This window comes from Fringilla coelebs, assembly GCF_963513975.1.
Source record: "Fringilla coelebs genome assembly, chromosome: 3".
Classification (NCBI taxonomy): Eukaryota; Metazoa; Chordata; class Aves; order Passeriformes; family Fringillidae; genus Fringilla; species Fringilla coelebs.
The window spans coordinates 15,972,281-15,989,063 of NC_140030.1; the positions used below are offsets into that span (position 1 = coordinate 15,972,281).

The 16,783-nt window shown below is 43.1% G+C and overlaps 1 protein-coding gene across 1 annotated transcript in view; it reads left to right on the top strand.

Annotated features, from left to right (window-relative positions):
* Window positions 1-16,783, top strand: part of ADAM17 (ADAM metallopeptidase domain 17) — a 35,077-nt gene that overhangs the window by 14,061 nt on the left and 4,233 nt on the right. Inside the window, exons 4-17 of the mRNA XM_084203744.1 lie at window positions 865-953; window positions 2,926-3,094; window positions 3,628-3,758; window positions 5,425-5,514; window positions 6,563-6,676; window positions 7,201-7,345; window positions 7,884-7,972; window positions 9,858-10,010; window positions 10,814-11,013; window positions 12,075-12,178; window positions 12,841-12,975; window positions 13,862-13,992; window positions 14,985-15,063; window positions 16,221-16,309. Coding sequence (XP_084059870.1) covers window positions 865-953; window positions 2,926-3,094; window positions 3,628-3,758; window positions 5,425-5,514; window positions 6,563-6,676; window positions 7,201-7,345; window positions 7,884-7,972; window positions 9,858-10,010; window positions 10,814-11,013; window positions 12,075-12,178; window positions 12,841-12,975; window positions 13,862-13,992; window positions 14,985-15,063; window positions 16,221-16,309 — 1,718 coding nt within the window. The remainder of the gene's footprint in view (window positions 1-864; window positions 954-2,925; window positions 3,095-3,627; window positions 3,759-5,424; window positions 5,515-6,562; window positions 6,677-7,200; window positions 7,346-7,883; window positions 7,973-9,857; window positions 10,011-10,813; window positions 11,014-12,074; window positions 12,179-12,840; window positions 12,976-13,861; window positions 13,993-14,984; window positions 15,064-16,220; window positions 16,310-16,783) is intronic.

Here is a 16,783-nt window from a genome sequence, read left to right on the forward strand (position 1 = left end):
CAATGCTGAGAAACCACAGCTTTGCTTGAGTCTCTTGGGCAGAGTAAATGGTGTATTTCCCTCATTTTCATCAGATGTGGTTAGGATGAAGAAATAAATGTAATTCTTACCCTCTTGGATTTTCTGGTTTTGTTTTTGTGGCGTGTTTGGGGATTTTTTGGGTTTGGTGGGTGGTGGGGTGTATTGCATCAAGCTCCTAAGACAGGCCTCTTGTGTTGAGTTTGGCAGGACACAAAGGTATAATTTACTTAAGCAGCAGCTTGCAAATTACTATTTTTTTTAAATGCTGATGGTAGCTTTAATTCCAGCTGGAATGCAGGACTTGAATGTTCCTTGCCCCAGAACACAAAGCCAAGGTAGAGGTGATGCAGTAATGCCCAGACTGTTCAATTAAAAGACTTAAAGATAGTTCTTTGTAGATTACTTTTCTGTAAGGAAAGATGCCATGCTCTACTTTCATGCAGTAGTAATGCTTCTCCTAAGTTGTTTTGATTTCTTTGTTGCCTTTGTGATGTGGTGAGACTTTTCCACTGGAATGCAGGCTGACGCCGTGAAATTGCTGTCTGATAGTAGTTAGATGCATGTTGCTTTTGTTGGCAAAAATATTGTGTCCCCCATTACTAATCCCCAGAGCCATCTCAACACTTTCTGCAAAATTTTCTGTTAAGTGACTATTGGGAAATTAAGACTTGGGGGAAGTGCTGATTAATTTCGTTTTTTTCTTTGAATTGAACAGTACAGAGACTGAGGAAGGTAATTTGTCATGAAGTTTAGAAACAATTAGAAACCCCCAACAAACAGTGTCTGTGCAGGAGCACATGCAAACAGCTGAATTAATTTAATGCTTCCATGCTTATGTTAAAGGAGAGCATAATTCCAAGGTTGTGGCACATATTGGGGATGAAGATTTTACAGTACGAATCAATACTGATGGAGAAGAATACAATATCGAGGTATGCTTTGCTGTGGAAAACTCTATTCAGACAATCACCTTCTTTTCCTCTGGGTGTTCCTTTTCCTTGTTAGTTATGTTGACACTTCTGTAGCTCACACTAGATTTGGTGGTAGTGTTTGTTTTGGGGTGAGGAGGGAGAGAAGAAACCAATTTAGCTTGGAAGTGTTGACTTTTATTAGTGAGTGACATTCTCTGACAGTTGCATGCTTTAGGTACATCAGAGAGAAGGTATATTTTAAACAGGAAGGGGTTTCAAAAGCAGAAATGGATAATGTCAGAAATTAGTGGTGATCATGGCCTCTTAACAAACTGTGGCAGTCTAAACAGAGTCAATGTCTGTGAAGCTTTTTAATACTGGCTTTGTTACATCTTGGAAGTTTTCCCATTCTTAGAGCGTCATTAAAAATCTGATATTTTATCTGAAAATTGGTTGTTTTTCCCTACTCCCTTGTTTTTCACCATTTTACTAGCTTGTATTATTTTGAACTCTTGGTTAAAAAAAAAATTTCAACAAGTATATAATTAGAGACTGTCATAATGAGATATTCAGTGCAGTATATTCCCAGACACAAGCAGTATTTGAATGGCTGAATAACAGTAATTATGGGTGAGTGTTATATGGATATTGTAATTGTCTCCAAACCCAAAGATACACAGAATTCTGGGTAAACCTGAAATATCTAGTCATGTTAAAGTATAAAAATGTGATCAAAATGCCAAAATCACTGTACTTGTGTTTTACATTGAGAACATACAGTATCTGTTTGCTTGTGATGTAAAGCATTTTTGTGTTTGTGCTCCAGAGCAGCTGTGGGTGTGCCTTGTCTCTCCGTGCAGCCCCCATTCCTGGCTGGCTGTCTGTGCAGCTGGGGGCAGGCAGAGTGTGCAGCCTCTGCCCTGCTGCCTTGCTGGTGCTGTCCCCAGGTCAGCTTTGGCCACTAGCAGCCCTGGGTGAGATGGTTGCATGCACAGAGGGAGCAGGCCTGAGTCTGTTCCCGGAAGGCAGCATGGACAAAGCTGCTCTGCCATTTCTTGCTTCTGTAGAGAAGCAAGGTAGTTGTGTATGGTTTGGGAAGCCTGTGGGCCTTTGTGTAAACTGCTGGTTCCCTCACACCTTGCCTTAGTGTGTGAAACCTTCAGTTTTGTGCTGCAGACATGTGGCTGCTGACATGGCACAACCTTCACATTCTGGGACCTTTTCACTTTTGTGAAGTGGAAGCACAGTGTGCTAAATGATGGCTGGCTGAAGTTGGAGGAGCCCTGCTAAGGGCCAGAGGAGACCCAGAGCCAGGTGCACTATGTTGTAGGTGCAGGCAGTCTGTGCTGCTTGGCTCTGGCCAAAGAACTGACCCTGCCTGTGTCATGTTTGGTGGTGGTGCTTTAGCTTTAACATTCAGATAAAAATAGGACTTGTCAGTAAAGTAAAAAGATTATTTTTATGCATCTGCTATGGAAATTGGTGTCTTTCCTTCAGATTTCATGGTCTTTGGTTTTGGAGAAACTTAGGTGCATGTGAGTGACTTAGGTAGCTGTTGAACATCAAAGAGCCCACATTCTGCTGTGTGCTTAAAGGCTCTCTGTTACCTGCCTCCTTCTGTGCTTCTGGTTAGCAGTTAAAGATATCCTTTTGGCTCCATGCTCTTACAGAGGGGAGCAGGGGAACCTGAGAAGCTTCTTCAGCTTGGTCAGATTCTGAGGAGAAGAAAAATTCTCTCCTATGGCCTTTTCAGGTAGCTGCCACTACTTTGTTAAGATGCTCTCGGACTTTTGGATTCCCATGTAGCATAAGAGAGTTGACTTCTGTTGGCTTTCTTGGGGATGTCATTTTATCAATAGATTTGTTGCTGTGGGTGAAGTGCATTTGTGTGTGTAGACAGAAAACTGTGGAGATACAATGGTGCATACATAAAGTTTTTTACTTATCTAGCCTTTGGGTTCATTGTGTTTCTAACTTCTCCTTGTGTTGTCAGCCACTGTGGAGATTTGTAGATGATGTGGAAGATGAAAGACTGCTGGTCTACAGATCTGAAGATATCAAAGATTTCTCAAGGTTGCAGTCCCCCAAAGTATGTGGTTATTTAAAGCTGAGTGAAGATGAACTGCTGCCAAAAGGACTGGAAGACAGGAAACAAAATGAAGGTGAGTGTCCATACCTTGGGAGAGCAGCAGATTAGCTCTTTCAATTCACTGTGGACATGGAGGGGGGAAGCAGCACTCCTCATGCCTCTTTAAAGAACTTTGTGCTTCTGTGCACAGTGCAGCAGGACCTGTTTTGCCTCTATGGTCACTCAAGGAACTATGATGGAGTTTTGAGAGTTTTTGGTCCTACTTTCCTCTGTTCTTTGCTGTGTCAGCAAGAGTTGGGGTAATGACTAGGAAGGAACAGGAGGAGGAGAGGTGTTAAGGCTGTGGTGATGACCTTAAAAGCTCTATAGGTAAATCTGATGAATATCTCAGTTTCACTGCCACGCATTCTTTTCCTTACAGTAAGTTTGAGGACTGTTAGGTAGACAAAATACAAGAATAGCTATTAAAAAAGCCCCAAACTAAAACTAAACATCCCCATTCTCCTCCCAGGAGCCCACCCACACTCAAATTCAGATCTTGAATAAGGACAGTAGACTCAGCAGTGGTAGTAGTATTGAGTGGTTTTTTTGAAATACTTACTTTAGGAAGCACCCATCGGAAGAAAAGAGCCATTCCAGAGAACTCCAAAAACACGTGCAAGATGTTGGTAGTGGCAGACCATCGTTTCTTCAAGTACATGGGCCGTGGGGAAGAGAGCACCACTATAAACTACTTGGTAAGTAACACCATACAGCTTATACTGCTTTTGTACACTTGGCTTTTACCTAGGAAAGTGCTAAATCATGCTTTAAAAATATTCGACAATGAAGCTAATGTAGTTCAGTAGTCTTCACTTTGCTTTTATATTTCACTTAAAAGCAAATTCCTTCCTGTCATATACTTCTGTTAGCTATGCCGTTTTCTGCCCAGGAACTTCTCTTTTCTCAGTCAGAGCTCTAGTCTCCTGGGTTTTGAAATCCACTACAAATGATCTGAGCATCTTTAAAGTTCTAGCATGTTTAATGAGCAGTTAAAGCAACTCATATAGATCTTCTTTTTGAGATTCTTTCAGGATTCTCTGTCCAGAACAATAAATTAGAAGCAGGCCAAGTAAACAACTTGTTTGGTTGTATACTTGGTGGTGTGGATTAACCCCAGCAGGCAGTTCAGCCACAGGCAGCCACTTGCTCTTGCCTCCCAGATGGAATGGGGAGAGAATCAGAAGGGTAAAGGTGAGATAACTTGTAGGTTGAGATAGAAACAATTTAATTGCAAAAGCTGTTCATAGCAGCAAATAGCAAAAGCAAAGCAAAACAAGGGATTAATTCACTGCTTCTCATCAGCAGGCAGGTGTTCAGCCATCCTCAGGGAAGCAGGGCTCCATCGTGTGTACCAATTACTGAGTGACCCAGCTGAAACACTGGGGTTGTCTATCTGACAGGTTTTTGTGAACTAGAACAAGGCCCTTCTCCCTTTCAGCAGAAAGGGAGAGAGTATGGGGGTTTGGGAACTGGAGACAAAAAAAATGAAAACAGTTTTGGAGGCTTGTTGATCATCGAAAGTCTATTTCTGAGCTTTACTCTTTGAAATGCTAATCACTCTGTTCCACTTTTGCTGGCTTTTTGACCTTTCTGTCCCCAGAAATGCTTTTACATTCTCCAGGTGAGGGGGCCTCATTTGGTGTGTTTGCAGAAGTGCTCTTATCTGAGCATCTGACATGTGCTGAGGCTGACCCCTGTTGTGTTTCCTGGTTAGATGGGTACTGTTAACAGCGCAGTGATTGATAGAAAACTAAAGCACAAACTATTACTGAGTGGTTCTGAATGTCACTTCTCCTTCTCAGCAAGTTTGGTGGTTTATATTTAGTAGAAGGTTTTTTTTAAGAGAGCAGCTTGAAAAGGGAGTATTGATTGTGAGCACTGACAAGAGACTTTCTGGAACTTTGTGCTTGAACCATAATGAGGAAAATAATAGTTTTTTGGCTGGGTGAGGGAAGCAGGCCTGGGGGGTCAGTTAAACTAGTTAAGCACCACACTGAAACAAAGCAGTAAAAACAACTCCCTCCTCTGCCCTTCCCCTCAAACAAATCTGGAAAATTAGTGTTTGGACAAAGTGTTTCCCAAAATATCTTGTTCTTAATATTATCGCTATCCCACTACACAAACAAAATTGATAAATGGAAAAGTTTGTGCTACTTTTTTATGATGGAAAATTTTCAAGTATATTGGATAATACTGATCCAAAACCAACAGTACTTGGATCCAGGGAGTTTGTCTTGTTACCTTACACGAGGTTCAATTTTAATTCAAGTGTCTGTTTCTAGGTAAGTATGTAGCAGTTTCTCTGAATGTCTTTTGCTCCATGAAAGCTCACTTGGGTAACTTGTTTTCTCTTGCACACAGATTGAATTGATAGACAGAGTAGATGACATCTACCGAAACACTTCCTGGGACGATGGAACCTTCAATGGGTACGGCATACAGATAGAGCAGGTATTCACTGCGCTCTGCAGAGGGCTTCCACGTTAAAGGAACATGCTTTAAACAGCAGTGTTTCTGATTATTTTGTCTGAGTTAGAGCTAAAATAATAAAATCCTACATTATTAACTCCAACCAGGAGTGCTCTGAAATTGCATCTTGCCAGTGTTAATGATCTGACATGATTCCCATCTTAAGTTCCTTGCAGTGTTTGAAATGTGAATTTTCAGGGAGAATTTTTCCATATTTACTCCTGATTCAAAAGTGCATTTTTCAGCTGAATATAAGGAACTTTTGTTTCATTCAGACATACTCATGCATTTATTTTATATATCTGTTGTTAGTTCTTGGCTTACAAAGCCTGAGTGGGCCTCAAACCCAGGTGAAAACAATCTTGCCTGAAGAGCTTTAATGACTCCCTTAGACATCATGCTGGTGTAGAGGCTTTTATTTGAACACAGGGAATGTTGTGACTTCAGTTTCTACAATGGTGTCTTGAAGTGCACAGAAATCTGGAAAACAGCATTAAAAAGAGGAGGGCTCCATCAGCTCAGTGTACTGCAAGAGCTGTGATGGGGACATGGCGGCTAATGGTACAAGCCAGCTGCCCCTTTGCTGGGAAAAAATCTGCAGGCATAAAGAAGGAGCATTACTTGGGCAGGGAGGGGGTGGAGAACACGATGAGCTAATTCTGGATTACTGGGAAAGTGGCAGTCCTTTAACATACATTTTGGTTAGATAGAGCTCTGAAATTATTTGGGATTATTTATACTGGTTGTATTTGTCTGGGTTTTTTTTTAATAGTAAAAGGCATCTCAAAGCAGAATTTTACAGTGAAAATTTCTGATGTTATCCTGTAAAAGGGTTACTTACAACGTAATTATGATTTAGTTGCTGTATTTAACTAGCAGAGACTGGCAAGCTAATATTAGAATCATGCTGAGTCTGAATTTTTCTCCTTACAGATCTATTGGGATATTTAAAATTACATTGAAACCTTTTCTGTAGCTATAAAATTGATAAAAATTCCTGTCCATTGTTGTTGCCCTTTTTGACATGTAGATTATCATCCACAATGAGCCAAATCCTGTAAAACCTGGAGAAAAACATTATAATATGGCAAGAAGTTACCCAGATGATAAGAAAGATGCCTGGGATGTGAAAATGCTGCTAGAGGTAGGTTGTAACCCTTGAAAAATCGTGTCCCTTAACAGAAAATTGCTCATTCATATGGCTGCTCTGCAGTAATGGGTGAAAGTCCTCTGCTCCCTCTGCATGATGTGTGCATGTCACACAAAGTCAAACCAGCTGCTGTGCCCTGTAGCCCTTCGTAAAGGCTCCCTTGCATAATTACAGAGCAGACATCAATTAGTCTTATTAATGTGATCTGAGTCAGGCAGTCCTGATATGTCTGGCCCTGAGACTGGCTGCCTTGTGACCTTCATCAAGTTATTGTACTTGGCTTTGTCCTCCCTGTGGAAAGGGAAGATGAATAGACAAGTTATGTAAATGAATGTGTGCAGTGTACTTGGGCATTAGTTTAATTTCCTGCAGCTCTGCAGGACTGCTAAACAGCTGCTGTTTCTGACTTATCCAGATCTAGGAGGTACTTGTCTGGCACATTAAATAAATATTATTATCTATAGACTTCTAACAAGCACTGTAAGCTAACAGGGATTTGACCTTTTTTTTTTTTAAAGCAATTTAGCTTTGATATTGCAGAGAAAGCAGCTCACGTGTGCCTTGCTCATCTCTTCACGTACCAAGATTTTGACATGGGAACGCTTGGACTGGCTTATGTTGGCTCTCCCAGACCTAACAGCCATGGTGGCATTTGTCCTAAAGGCAAGGCTTCTTTTTCTTCTCTCCCAGTTCTGGGTTGGAAGCTGGTTTTTGTTATTCATGTTTAATTCCTCTCTCCAACTTTCATGGAGTATATTGTGTTATTGGCACACACTCTAGAAGCTTTTTACATAGAAGGTATGGCTATTTTTTTTGGCTGAAGCTGGAAAAAGGGGGAAGGATAAAAGTCACTAAACAAAGTTGCTAAACTATCTGTTATGAACAGGCTGTATAGAAAAAACCCTGTTCTAAGGGCTGCTTTGTGTGGACACATCCTGCAGTGGTTCTGGAATGGCAGATGCTGTTGTCTTGGAAATTTCTGCTGTTTTTGCCTTTTAGTGCAATACATGAGCTGTTGGAGCTGTGCTTGAAAGATTCCCAGCTCCAAAAACTGGCAGGGTCTCACTAATGAGCCTGTGAGAACAATAAAGCTATAAAGCTGTTCATTTCCCCAGACAAGTATCCCTCTCTTCCCAAAAGTACCCTGAAACTCAAGAAAAATATTTCTCAATTGTAATTTGTTTATTCCTCATTCTTTCAGCTTATTACAGTCAAATTGTAAAGAAGGATATCTATCTGAACAGTGGCTTGACCAGTACCAAGAACTATGGGAAGACCATCCTCACAAAGGTAGAAGAGTATCCTCCTCATATGTGTGTGCTGGTGATGTGTGCCTTGGGATCGTGACAAGCTCCTGTGCTCTCTCAGAAAAGAGCTGCTGGCTTTCCATTTGAGTGAGATCTCGGAGGACAAGGATATAGATCATAAAACAAAAATCATCTTTTTTGTTGTAGTTTACAAGGGGAGACAGGACTGAATGGAACTGAAAATTGAACTCACTGTGAAACAGGAACAGAAACAGCTAGTGTCTCATAGGAGCTGTAGTTTCCTAGATATAAACAGGCTTTTGATGTCTAAAGATGAATTTAAATGTGTTTTGTTTTAACAAAAAATCCCCAAACAAACAACAAAACTCTTAGCAAAACAAACCCTCAAACAGAGCAAGCAGGCAAAGTAGAAGGTGTGGTTTGAGCCTTTTAATGAAATTCCTCCACCTGATTTTTGTGTGTCCTGAGTAACTAGAGCAGGGAGCGGTATAGTAGACAGAGCTTATTAGTGCTAATACTAAGCTTAATGTAAGTTGATGCTTCCTGGATTTTTTCCATACTTTATGAGATAGTAAATGCACAAAGGCCTAAATAGGAGCGTTGTCTCACTTGTAAAGACAGCAGAGCAATGCCTAGGCTGCCTCTATTAAATCTTTGAAATTTGGCATATTTCACTTTTGCTGACTTCTGCTGGCTTCTCAGCTGTGCTTTTCTGTAGCATGATTATAATAATAGGAATTTATAATTGATGTGTGGGCTAAAACTTGGCACAGAAACTGTCAAGAAGATAGGGAAAAAAGACAGTAAAGCTTTGTGTTAGAGGGATGTTGACAGAGAGCTCTAGCAATAGCTGTTGCCATGCTATTTGCATTTGTTCAATCTCCAGACTGGAGTTCTGCCTTAGATTACAAAGGAGGTTTAGTTTTCTGTCTTCCCAGTGGCAGGCTTAGGGCTTGGGATGATGGTTCACACTGATTTCACAGGGAAAGTGCCGCATGGTTTCCACTTTGGTTTAAAAAAACCAAAACAAGCTCCTTAAAATTCTTCTCCAAATGAAACACCCCCAGGAGGGATGCTCGGGCAGCTCTTCTGTCTCCCACACTGGCCATGCTTAGACACAGACTGGGGCAGCTCATGGCAGTGCTTGGTCCTTCCCATGCCCACACAGCAGCTGCAGTGACAGTTCTTCTGCAGAACTGCCCAGTCTCCTTGTGGTTATCTTTATTTCTGTGTGAGTTTAATTTGTGGTTGTCACCTTGTGAGCGTGACACCATCTGCTGGGGAAGGCGCCATGGGAGGTGCGCAGCGAGCAGAGCCAGTTTGGGATCCTCAGGCAGGTGTGTCTCACATAAATGATGTTGGAAATCCATCCCTGTTGGGCCACAATTGTAGGTGCCTTTCCTAGAAATCATGCAGTAGTGGACTTTATTCAGCACTCCTAATGTCATCGTCCATGTAGAAGAAATAATTCTAATGGCAAGATATGTTAAACAAGAGATTGACTAATTGTAGTAGCTGGTATTTGTTTGGATTGGGTTTTGTTTTAACTTTTTATGCCTTTCAGCTACTTAGAAGCAAATTTTCATATTTAAGCATCTGCATTGCTTTGCAAACAAGTTGGAATTGGTATTCTAGGACAGTATTTTGCCTTTAACAGTGATTTAATGTTCAAATCTAGTCCTTGAACTTAACTTTGAAAAGGACCACAATTATATTTACCTTAATTTCTCCAGAAAACCAGAAAAATGTTCATAGGAAATTCCTATGAAATTCCTATGTTCATAGGAAATTCCCTATCGTCTCAGTGTAGTTTAGTATTGTTGCTGGCCTAAAAGAAGCTGGGATCTTCTGTCCTTTACTGGTCGGACTAATTGTTTCCAACATTGTTTTTTTCATGTTCAAAAAAGGAGGCTGACCTGGTTACAACACATGAACTTGGACATAACTTTGGAGCAGAGCATGATCCTGACAGTCTGCCAGAGTGTGCCCCCACTGAAGACCAGGGTGGGAAATATGTCATGTATCCTATTGCTGTCAGTGGGGATCATGAAAACAACAAGGTATGGTTGTTTAGTTTTGCACCAACACAAAAGTTTCTGCTTTGGTCAGTGACCCTTTGCATGGCAAATCTGTTTAGTTAATGATTCCTGAAGTTTGAAACCACCAGAATGTAATGGATTAGCCATAAGAGAACATTTGCATGCAGCTGGGTTCTCTGTAAGATAAGCTCATCTTTGTAATCTGGGTTTCACTGGAGTTCATAGCATGTCAAGGTGCATTTTAATTAGTTGTTTGTAATTAGCTGTGGCCATATGCTGCTACAAGCAAGTCCCAGCAAGAGTCAAATCCGGCACCTTCAGTACCACACAGCGTTGGGGTGGTCTATAGCTGCTGTTGGAGAGGGGCTGCCAGGTGCCACAGCCGTGGTGGAATCTTGCCATGGCACTGTGGGGTTGGCATTGTGCCTGTTCTACCGATGAAACCCAGATGAGCAGGGGATGCTTGGCCTGCAGTCTGCCCTGCCCTGTGCCCAGCCCCTCTGCCCAGAGGCAGCACAGTCTGTGCCTCTTGTGCAGCTTCACATCCTGTCCTGGGGCCGCCGAAGCCATGGGAGAGCTGGAGTTGTCTCTGAGCCAGACTGCGTGGGGGAGTCCCTGCAGTGTGCAGCAGTGTCTGTTACTGACCCAGCTGTTACTTTCCCATCTTAAAGTTCTTCCAAGGTATCAAACCGACAGTACAAAGGGAATAACTGCTTTCTGGTATGCCAGAGCTCAGAGACGTGGGGAGGGTGTTGCTGTCTTAGATGCCAGTTTTTGACAGAAAGGTACACTCAGTGCTGCTTTTTTCCCCTGTGACTCTCTAGATGTTCTCAAGCTGCAGCAAAAAATCCATCCATAGGACCATAGAGGTCAAGGCCCAGGAGTGCTTCAAAGAGCGCAACAACAAAGTGTGTGGGAACTCCAGAGTGGATGAAGGCGAGGAATGTGATCCTGGCCTCTTGTACCAGCTGGCTGATCCCTGCTGCTCTGCAGACTGTAAACTGAAAGATGGTGCCAAGTGCAGGTAAGGGGAAATGAGCTGCAGCTTCTCTTTGCACAGGAGAGAATGTTGGGCCAGGCTGAAAACTCCTAAAGCGACCTGCAGTGTCACAGGCCCCTTTCCTGGCTTCAAGGCTGAATGAATGAGCTCACAACAGTGAAAGATTTCATGAAAGGCTTCTGTATGCATACATTAATTTTTATAGCATTCTGTTTGTTTTACTGAGAAGTGTCAAGAGCCACATCCTTGCAAATTATTATTGTGTTGTCATTGTTATTACTACCATTATTATTAAGCAAACTTAGGCAATCAAAAAGCATTTTAAAATTTCATGTGCACACTTTCTGTGCAAATGCAAGTTTTGTTTGTGTTGGAAGGAGGCTTTTTACACTGGTACATACTGGTAATTCCAGAGTGCTGCACAATGTGTTTGAGCAGACAACACGGTGACTGCACTAAATGACTCCTCTTTCTGTTGTTGCTTTTTGGGCTGTTCATGGTCTTGTTGCAATGCAGTGTCCAATCTTTTTTTTTTTCATAGTTCAGCTCTACACCATGTAACATTAGAGAGCTTGTGCAATTCCTGTTGTTTAGCAAGAAAATCCATGCATTTGAATGAGTGTTTTTGTACTGAGGGCCTTCATGTATTAGGTGAGAAAAAGTAAAGACAATGCAGAATACAAAGTAGGAAACCCTCAGAGCAAACAGAAGGGGGTGAAATATTTGGGGAAGGAAGGGGTGAAAGATCTTATCCTAAGTTGCACAGCAGGTTACAAGAGGTTGATCCAAGTGCCTTGAATAATTACAAGGGTCCCTCTGTTGTCTCTCAATATATTGTACTTTCTGTATGATTGTACTTTCTATATTGTACTTTCTATTTGACCTTCAGTACATGAAGAGTGAGTATGTATGTAGAAAGGTGGTTGTGGGAGGGGGCAGAGAGGACAAGGGTTGAATCAATGACTCTGTCTCCAAGAAGTAACTTTTTATTTTCTAAATATGTTTTTTATCTGGCTTTGTCACACTTATACTTATTTTTTAAAAATTGGTTAATATTTATTTCTTTCATTTTGATCTTTCCCCAGTGACCGAAACAGTCCTTGCTGTAAAGGCTGCCAGTTCGAAAGTGCACAAAAGAAATGCCAGGAAGCCATAAATGCCACTTGTAAAGGAGAGTCTTTTTGCACTGGTAGGATGTGGTTCTGTCCCCTGTATGTCAGCTAGCCAAGTGCTTCAGGCTCAGTGTCCTGTTCAACCCACTTTCAGTCTAGTGCCCTTTAGTCATCCGGTACATGTAATTTTAGAGACCAGTTAAGCATCACAGTATGCTCCTATAATGAGTTTCATTGTAGTTCAAGAGTCACTTTGTGATTTATTGCCCAGAAGAACATAAAAAAGGTTGACTTTTAAATTTTTTTGTTTCCCTTAAAAGAAAAAAAAAAAGGCAAACCAGAATGTGTCCCTGGGAGGGAACAAGAATGAATTTTGCATAGAAAAGGTGGAATTACTGCAGCTCTGCTTAACTTCCCCACTTGTTTACTTCTTCCTCATAATTTTTCTTGGAGGCAGAGAGTCAAGTCAGCGTGTGCTTTGCCGAGGGGGGCTCCAGGGTCTGCACCTACTGCTTGGTTGCCAGTGGCACAATGCCCGAGCTGCTGAAAGCCTCCAGAGCTTCTGCTGCCTCTCAGAGCAGCTGGCAGCCAGCCTGCAGTTGAAAGCCAAGAATGAGCTGTTGGGGTTTTCTTGGGATAAGTCTGTATTTCCATTATTTTCCTTCTTTCTTCTGCACACTTAGGTTCTCTGCCCTTTGCTCTAACACAGCCCTCCCACTCTGCTGACTTCCATCTGCAGGGAACAGCAGCGAGTGTCCCCCCCCGGGGAACGCTCCGGATGACACCGTGTGCGTGGACATGGGCAAGTGCAAGGACGGGGAGTGCGTCCCTTTCTGCGAGAGGGAGAGGAACCTGCGCTCGTGTGCCTGCAACGGTGGGTGACACAGAGTGACTGAAATTTGTATTTCATACCTGCTCCTTGGAGAGTGCTGGCTTCACTGTGGGCTGAATTTGTGGTTTCTGGAAAAGTTTAAACGGTTGGATTTTGTCAGCTGTTCTCTATTTAAAAAGGGGATGTGAATATCCTCCGGTAGTTTGGGTTGAAGACATTAAAGTGAGACTTAGGCTCTGACACTCCAGGCTAAAGGAGAGGACACTCTCCTACCTTCCAGCTCTACCACAGATGGACAAGAAGGGATTGTAAGGAGATTCAAGCCAACCTCTGGATCTGGTACCTGGCAGATGAGTAGTTAAAGGGGTTAAAGAAAGATTTCAGAGAGATTAAAGTGCCTTGCGAATATAGAATGCCCAACTTAATTCCCCTGCTAACCTGCCTGCCATACACTTCTGCCAGTGATTTTTCCTGCTCCTTTGCTGTCCATTTTATCCCCTAAATGTGGGAAAGCAGCTGGGAGTAGGATGAAAACTTCACAGGGGCAACACAAGGAATTACTGTGAGCCCCACCGTTTGGGATGGAGGGCATAGCTGAGGAGACAGGTGCCTAGAGGACTCAGAGCCCAATAAATATTTAAATTTGTCTTTTTGGATGTGCTTGGAACTTCTTCATTGGCCTGTTGATTCATGCAGTTTTGGGGTATCAGCTTGGAGAACTTGGTCACACTGTACCCCTTAATATGTTGCACAGGGCATGTGATTGAGTTTTAGGCTTGCTTGTCAGAGTGCCCAAAATTGGGCAGCTTGGTCCTGCTTTCCCTGTGGGGCAGCTGATCAGGACCATGCTCACCAGGAGACACACGGAGTTGTGGGTTGCAGGTGGCTCTCTGTGCTTCCAAGGAATGAGTTTGCTGCTCTATTTCAGAAACAGATAATTCCTGCAAGGTGTGCTGCCGGGACGAGCAGGACAGGTGCACGCCGTATGTGGATGCCAACGACCAGTTCCTGTTCTTGCGCAAGGGCAAGCCTTGCACTGTGGGCTTCTGTGACACAAATGTAAGTGTGGCCAGCTCTGCTCTGCTCGGGCTCTGAGTCCTTGGGGAGGAGGGCTGTGCTGGGGAAGAGAAGCCAAACTTGAGCAGGGTAATGGTTTTTAAGTCCCTCTTCACGGGGTAACTATTAAAGGGTGTTGGAGTTCTGCAGAGACCCATGCAAGGGGAAGCTGTTACCTTCTGGAGCTGCTCATTACCCCTCTGCTGCTCCCCACAGCTCAGCCAGGGACCCTGCTCAGCTCAGCAGCCTGGCACCCTGCACAAAGGCGGGGACTGAGCGCTGCCGTAAGCTCGGTTGGGTTTGCAGCGCTTGCCTTTTCAGCTGTTCCTGTTAGCCCAATTAGTTTTTATTCCAGGAATTCACGTCAGGGAGCACTCACATGGAAATCCAGCCAGCAGTGTCTGAAAGGGGCAGTGAGCCTGTGGCAGGGACACTTGGGGGTTGCTGGCATTCAGTGGCCTTTATCATGGTGCAGCTGTATGGATACCTGCAGACCCCAGTGGCTGGAGCTGAACTGGGTGTCAGCAGAAGTGAATTTGGGAGGGCATGCCCCAGTCCTTCTGCTGGCAGAACTGAAGATCAGGGTTCTGCTGTGTTAAACCAGCACAGCCAAATCTGGGAGTGAGTTTGTCTGTAACCTTGGGCCCCTGAGAGCTGCAGCCTTCTTTGTGGATAATGGGTCCGATGATTAAATCTCTCCAGAAACATCAGTTTTATGTCCCCTAACATGGGCCAAAGGTGGAGGGAATTTTGCATGTTTCAAACAATAAATTTATCTGATTCAGACCACAATTGAATTGAAACTGGCTTGATAAAAATAAAGGCAGTAAAAATGGACTGCTGCTATTGGGTATGAGTGTAATTCTGTATTCAAATGTAAATGAAGTCATGCTGTGTCTGTAGTTCTCATTTCATTACTATCATTGTACCTTCCTCTCCAAGAAGGCAGTACTCAATCCTTGGGTAGTATAAGGATTATTTTGTTCCTTTTGTAGGGCAAATGCGAGAAGCAAGTACAGGATGTGATTGAACGATTTTGGGATTTCATAGACCAACTCAGCATCAATACTTTTGGTAAGATACATAATCATATCCTCTGGGGATTTTTGAGTTAATGACATAAACCTCTAAAGTCTTGGGGGGAGTTAGCTGCCTGGATTTATTCACCATGTGCAAGGGTAGCTGTGCTTGTGATATAACAAAGTATATTTTTGCCTGAAGTTTGACACTAGTGATCTCACCTTTTAGAGCTGAAAGGATGGGAGATTGTTTTGCATTTTTGTACTCCATTTTTTCTAGGCATCTTCCAAGCTTGTGAAAGGGATGATAGCTTTTTGTCTGAATACCGAGAACTAGGTCAATTAGAGAAAAGCAAATAACAGTCAGTCTCTTTAGAGGTCAGCTAGATTCAGCAGGGTATAAAGTGGGCCTCTCAGTGGGATTTAAATGTCAACAAAAAGGGAGGGGAACACTTCCTTTCTCTGTCATTTAAGAAAACCAGAGGTCACACACCTCAAGCTGGGCCTGTGCTGAGTCACTCCCTGTGACTGAGTGGGCCTCCTTGGTCTTGATCCCAACTGTGCAACCCAAGCAGGTGTCACCTCACCCCAGGTGTCACCCCCAGTGTCTCGCTCTGTTACTGGCACCAGACAAAACCCGTGGTTAAGCTGGTGCTGTGCTATGAGCCCTAACTGTGCTCATGGCACCAGTGTGCCTGCACAGTGCAATTATCTGAGCTGCAGCTTTCAATCTCAAGTTTCAGGGACAAAAAATTGTTTCTTAGGTAACTGATAAAGCTATTTAGCCTGCTTGGAGAGAGGCAGTTTTTGAATCTTTGACATCCGAGTATGTTTGTGGAGGCAGGTAGAGATCACATGACTGCTGCATCAGAATGTGCTAATGGACTCGTGTGTGTCTTGTTAAGTGGGAGAGGCAGCTTGGCTGGCTCAGTATAGGCTGTTCCAAAACAACCCATATTCAGTATTTCAACCTCACAGCATTTCTCCTCAGAGAACAACAGAGAAAAACCTGTTGTTGTTAACATACTGGGTACAATTTTTTAAAATTGAATAATTTTATCTTTGCCTACTCCAAAGTAGGCAGCCTGTGCTTCTCTAAGCAATTCTGAGGCTTCACTTTCCTGAGCAGTGGCTGCAGAAGGGGGGATAGATGTGTGTGTTCATGAAACAGTACTTGGTGGGTAACTGACAGTTTTGAACTTGGTTCCACAGGGAAGTTCCTAGCGGACAATATAGTGGGCTCTGTGCTTGTCTTCTCCTTACTGTTTTGGATTCCTCTCAGCATCCTTGTGCACTGTGTGGTGAGTAAGCTCTCTTTGAGATGATTGCTCTGTTGGATTTTGCTGTGAGAACACCCTTCATATGGGAAGTGGCAGATGGCTGTGGGAGAAATGATGGGAAGCTTTTAGCAAACCCTGGGGGGAAATCCAGCATATGTAAGTCTTACTGCTGCTTCAGTAGGCAAAACTCTTGCTAAACTCTGCCAGGCCCTGGCAGACCCAGTGCTCCCATGACTATTCCCTGGAGCCTTTCCCATTCTTTCCCAGGCAGATTTTCTTTCTCTGCCCTCTGAGTTCCACCCAAGTATAATTTTAGTATTTTTATCATTAAAAACAGTCTTCTAAAGCCCTGTGAAGAAAAGACACCCACATTTTGAGAGAAGACCCAGAGTGGGAAGTCATCCTAGTTGATCTTGGGTGGATGGGTGAAGAGAGTCAGTGAGCTCGTGGACATGTGGGTGTGCTGCCGACAGGAATGTGGGCTTAGAGCAAAGG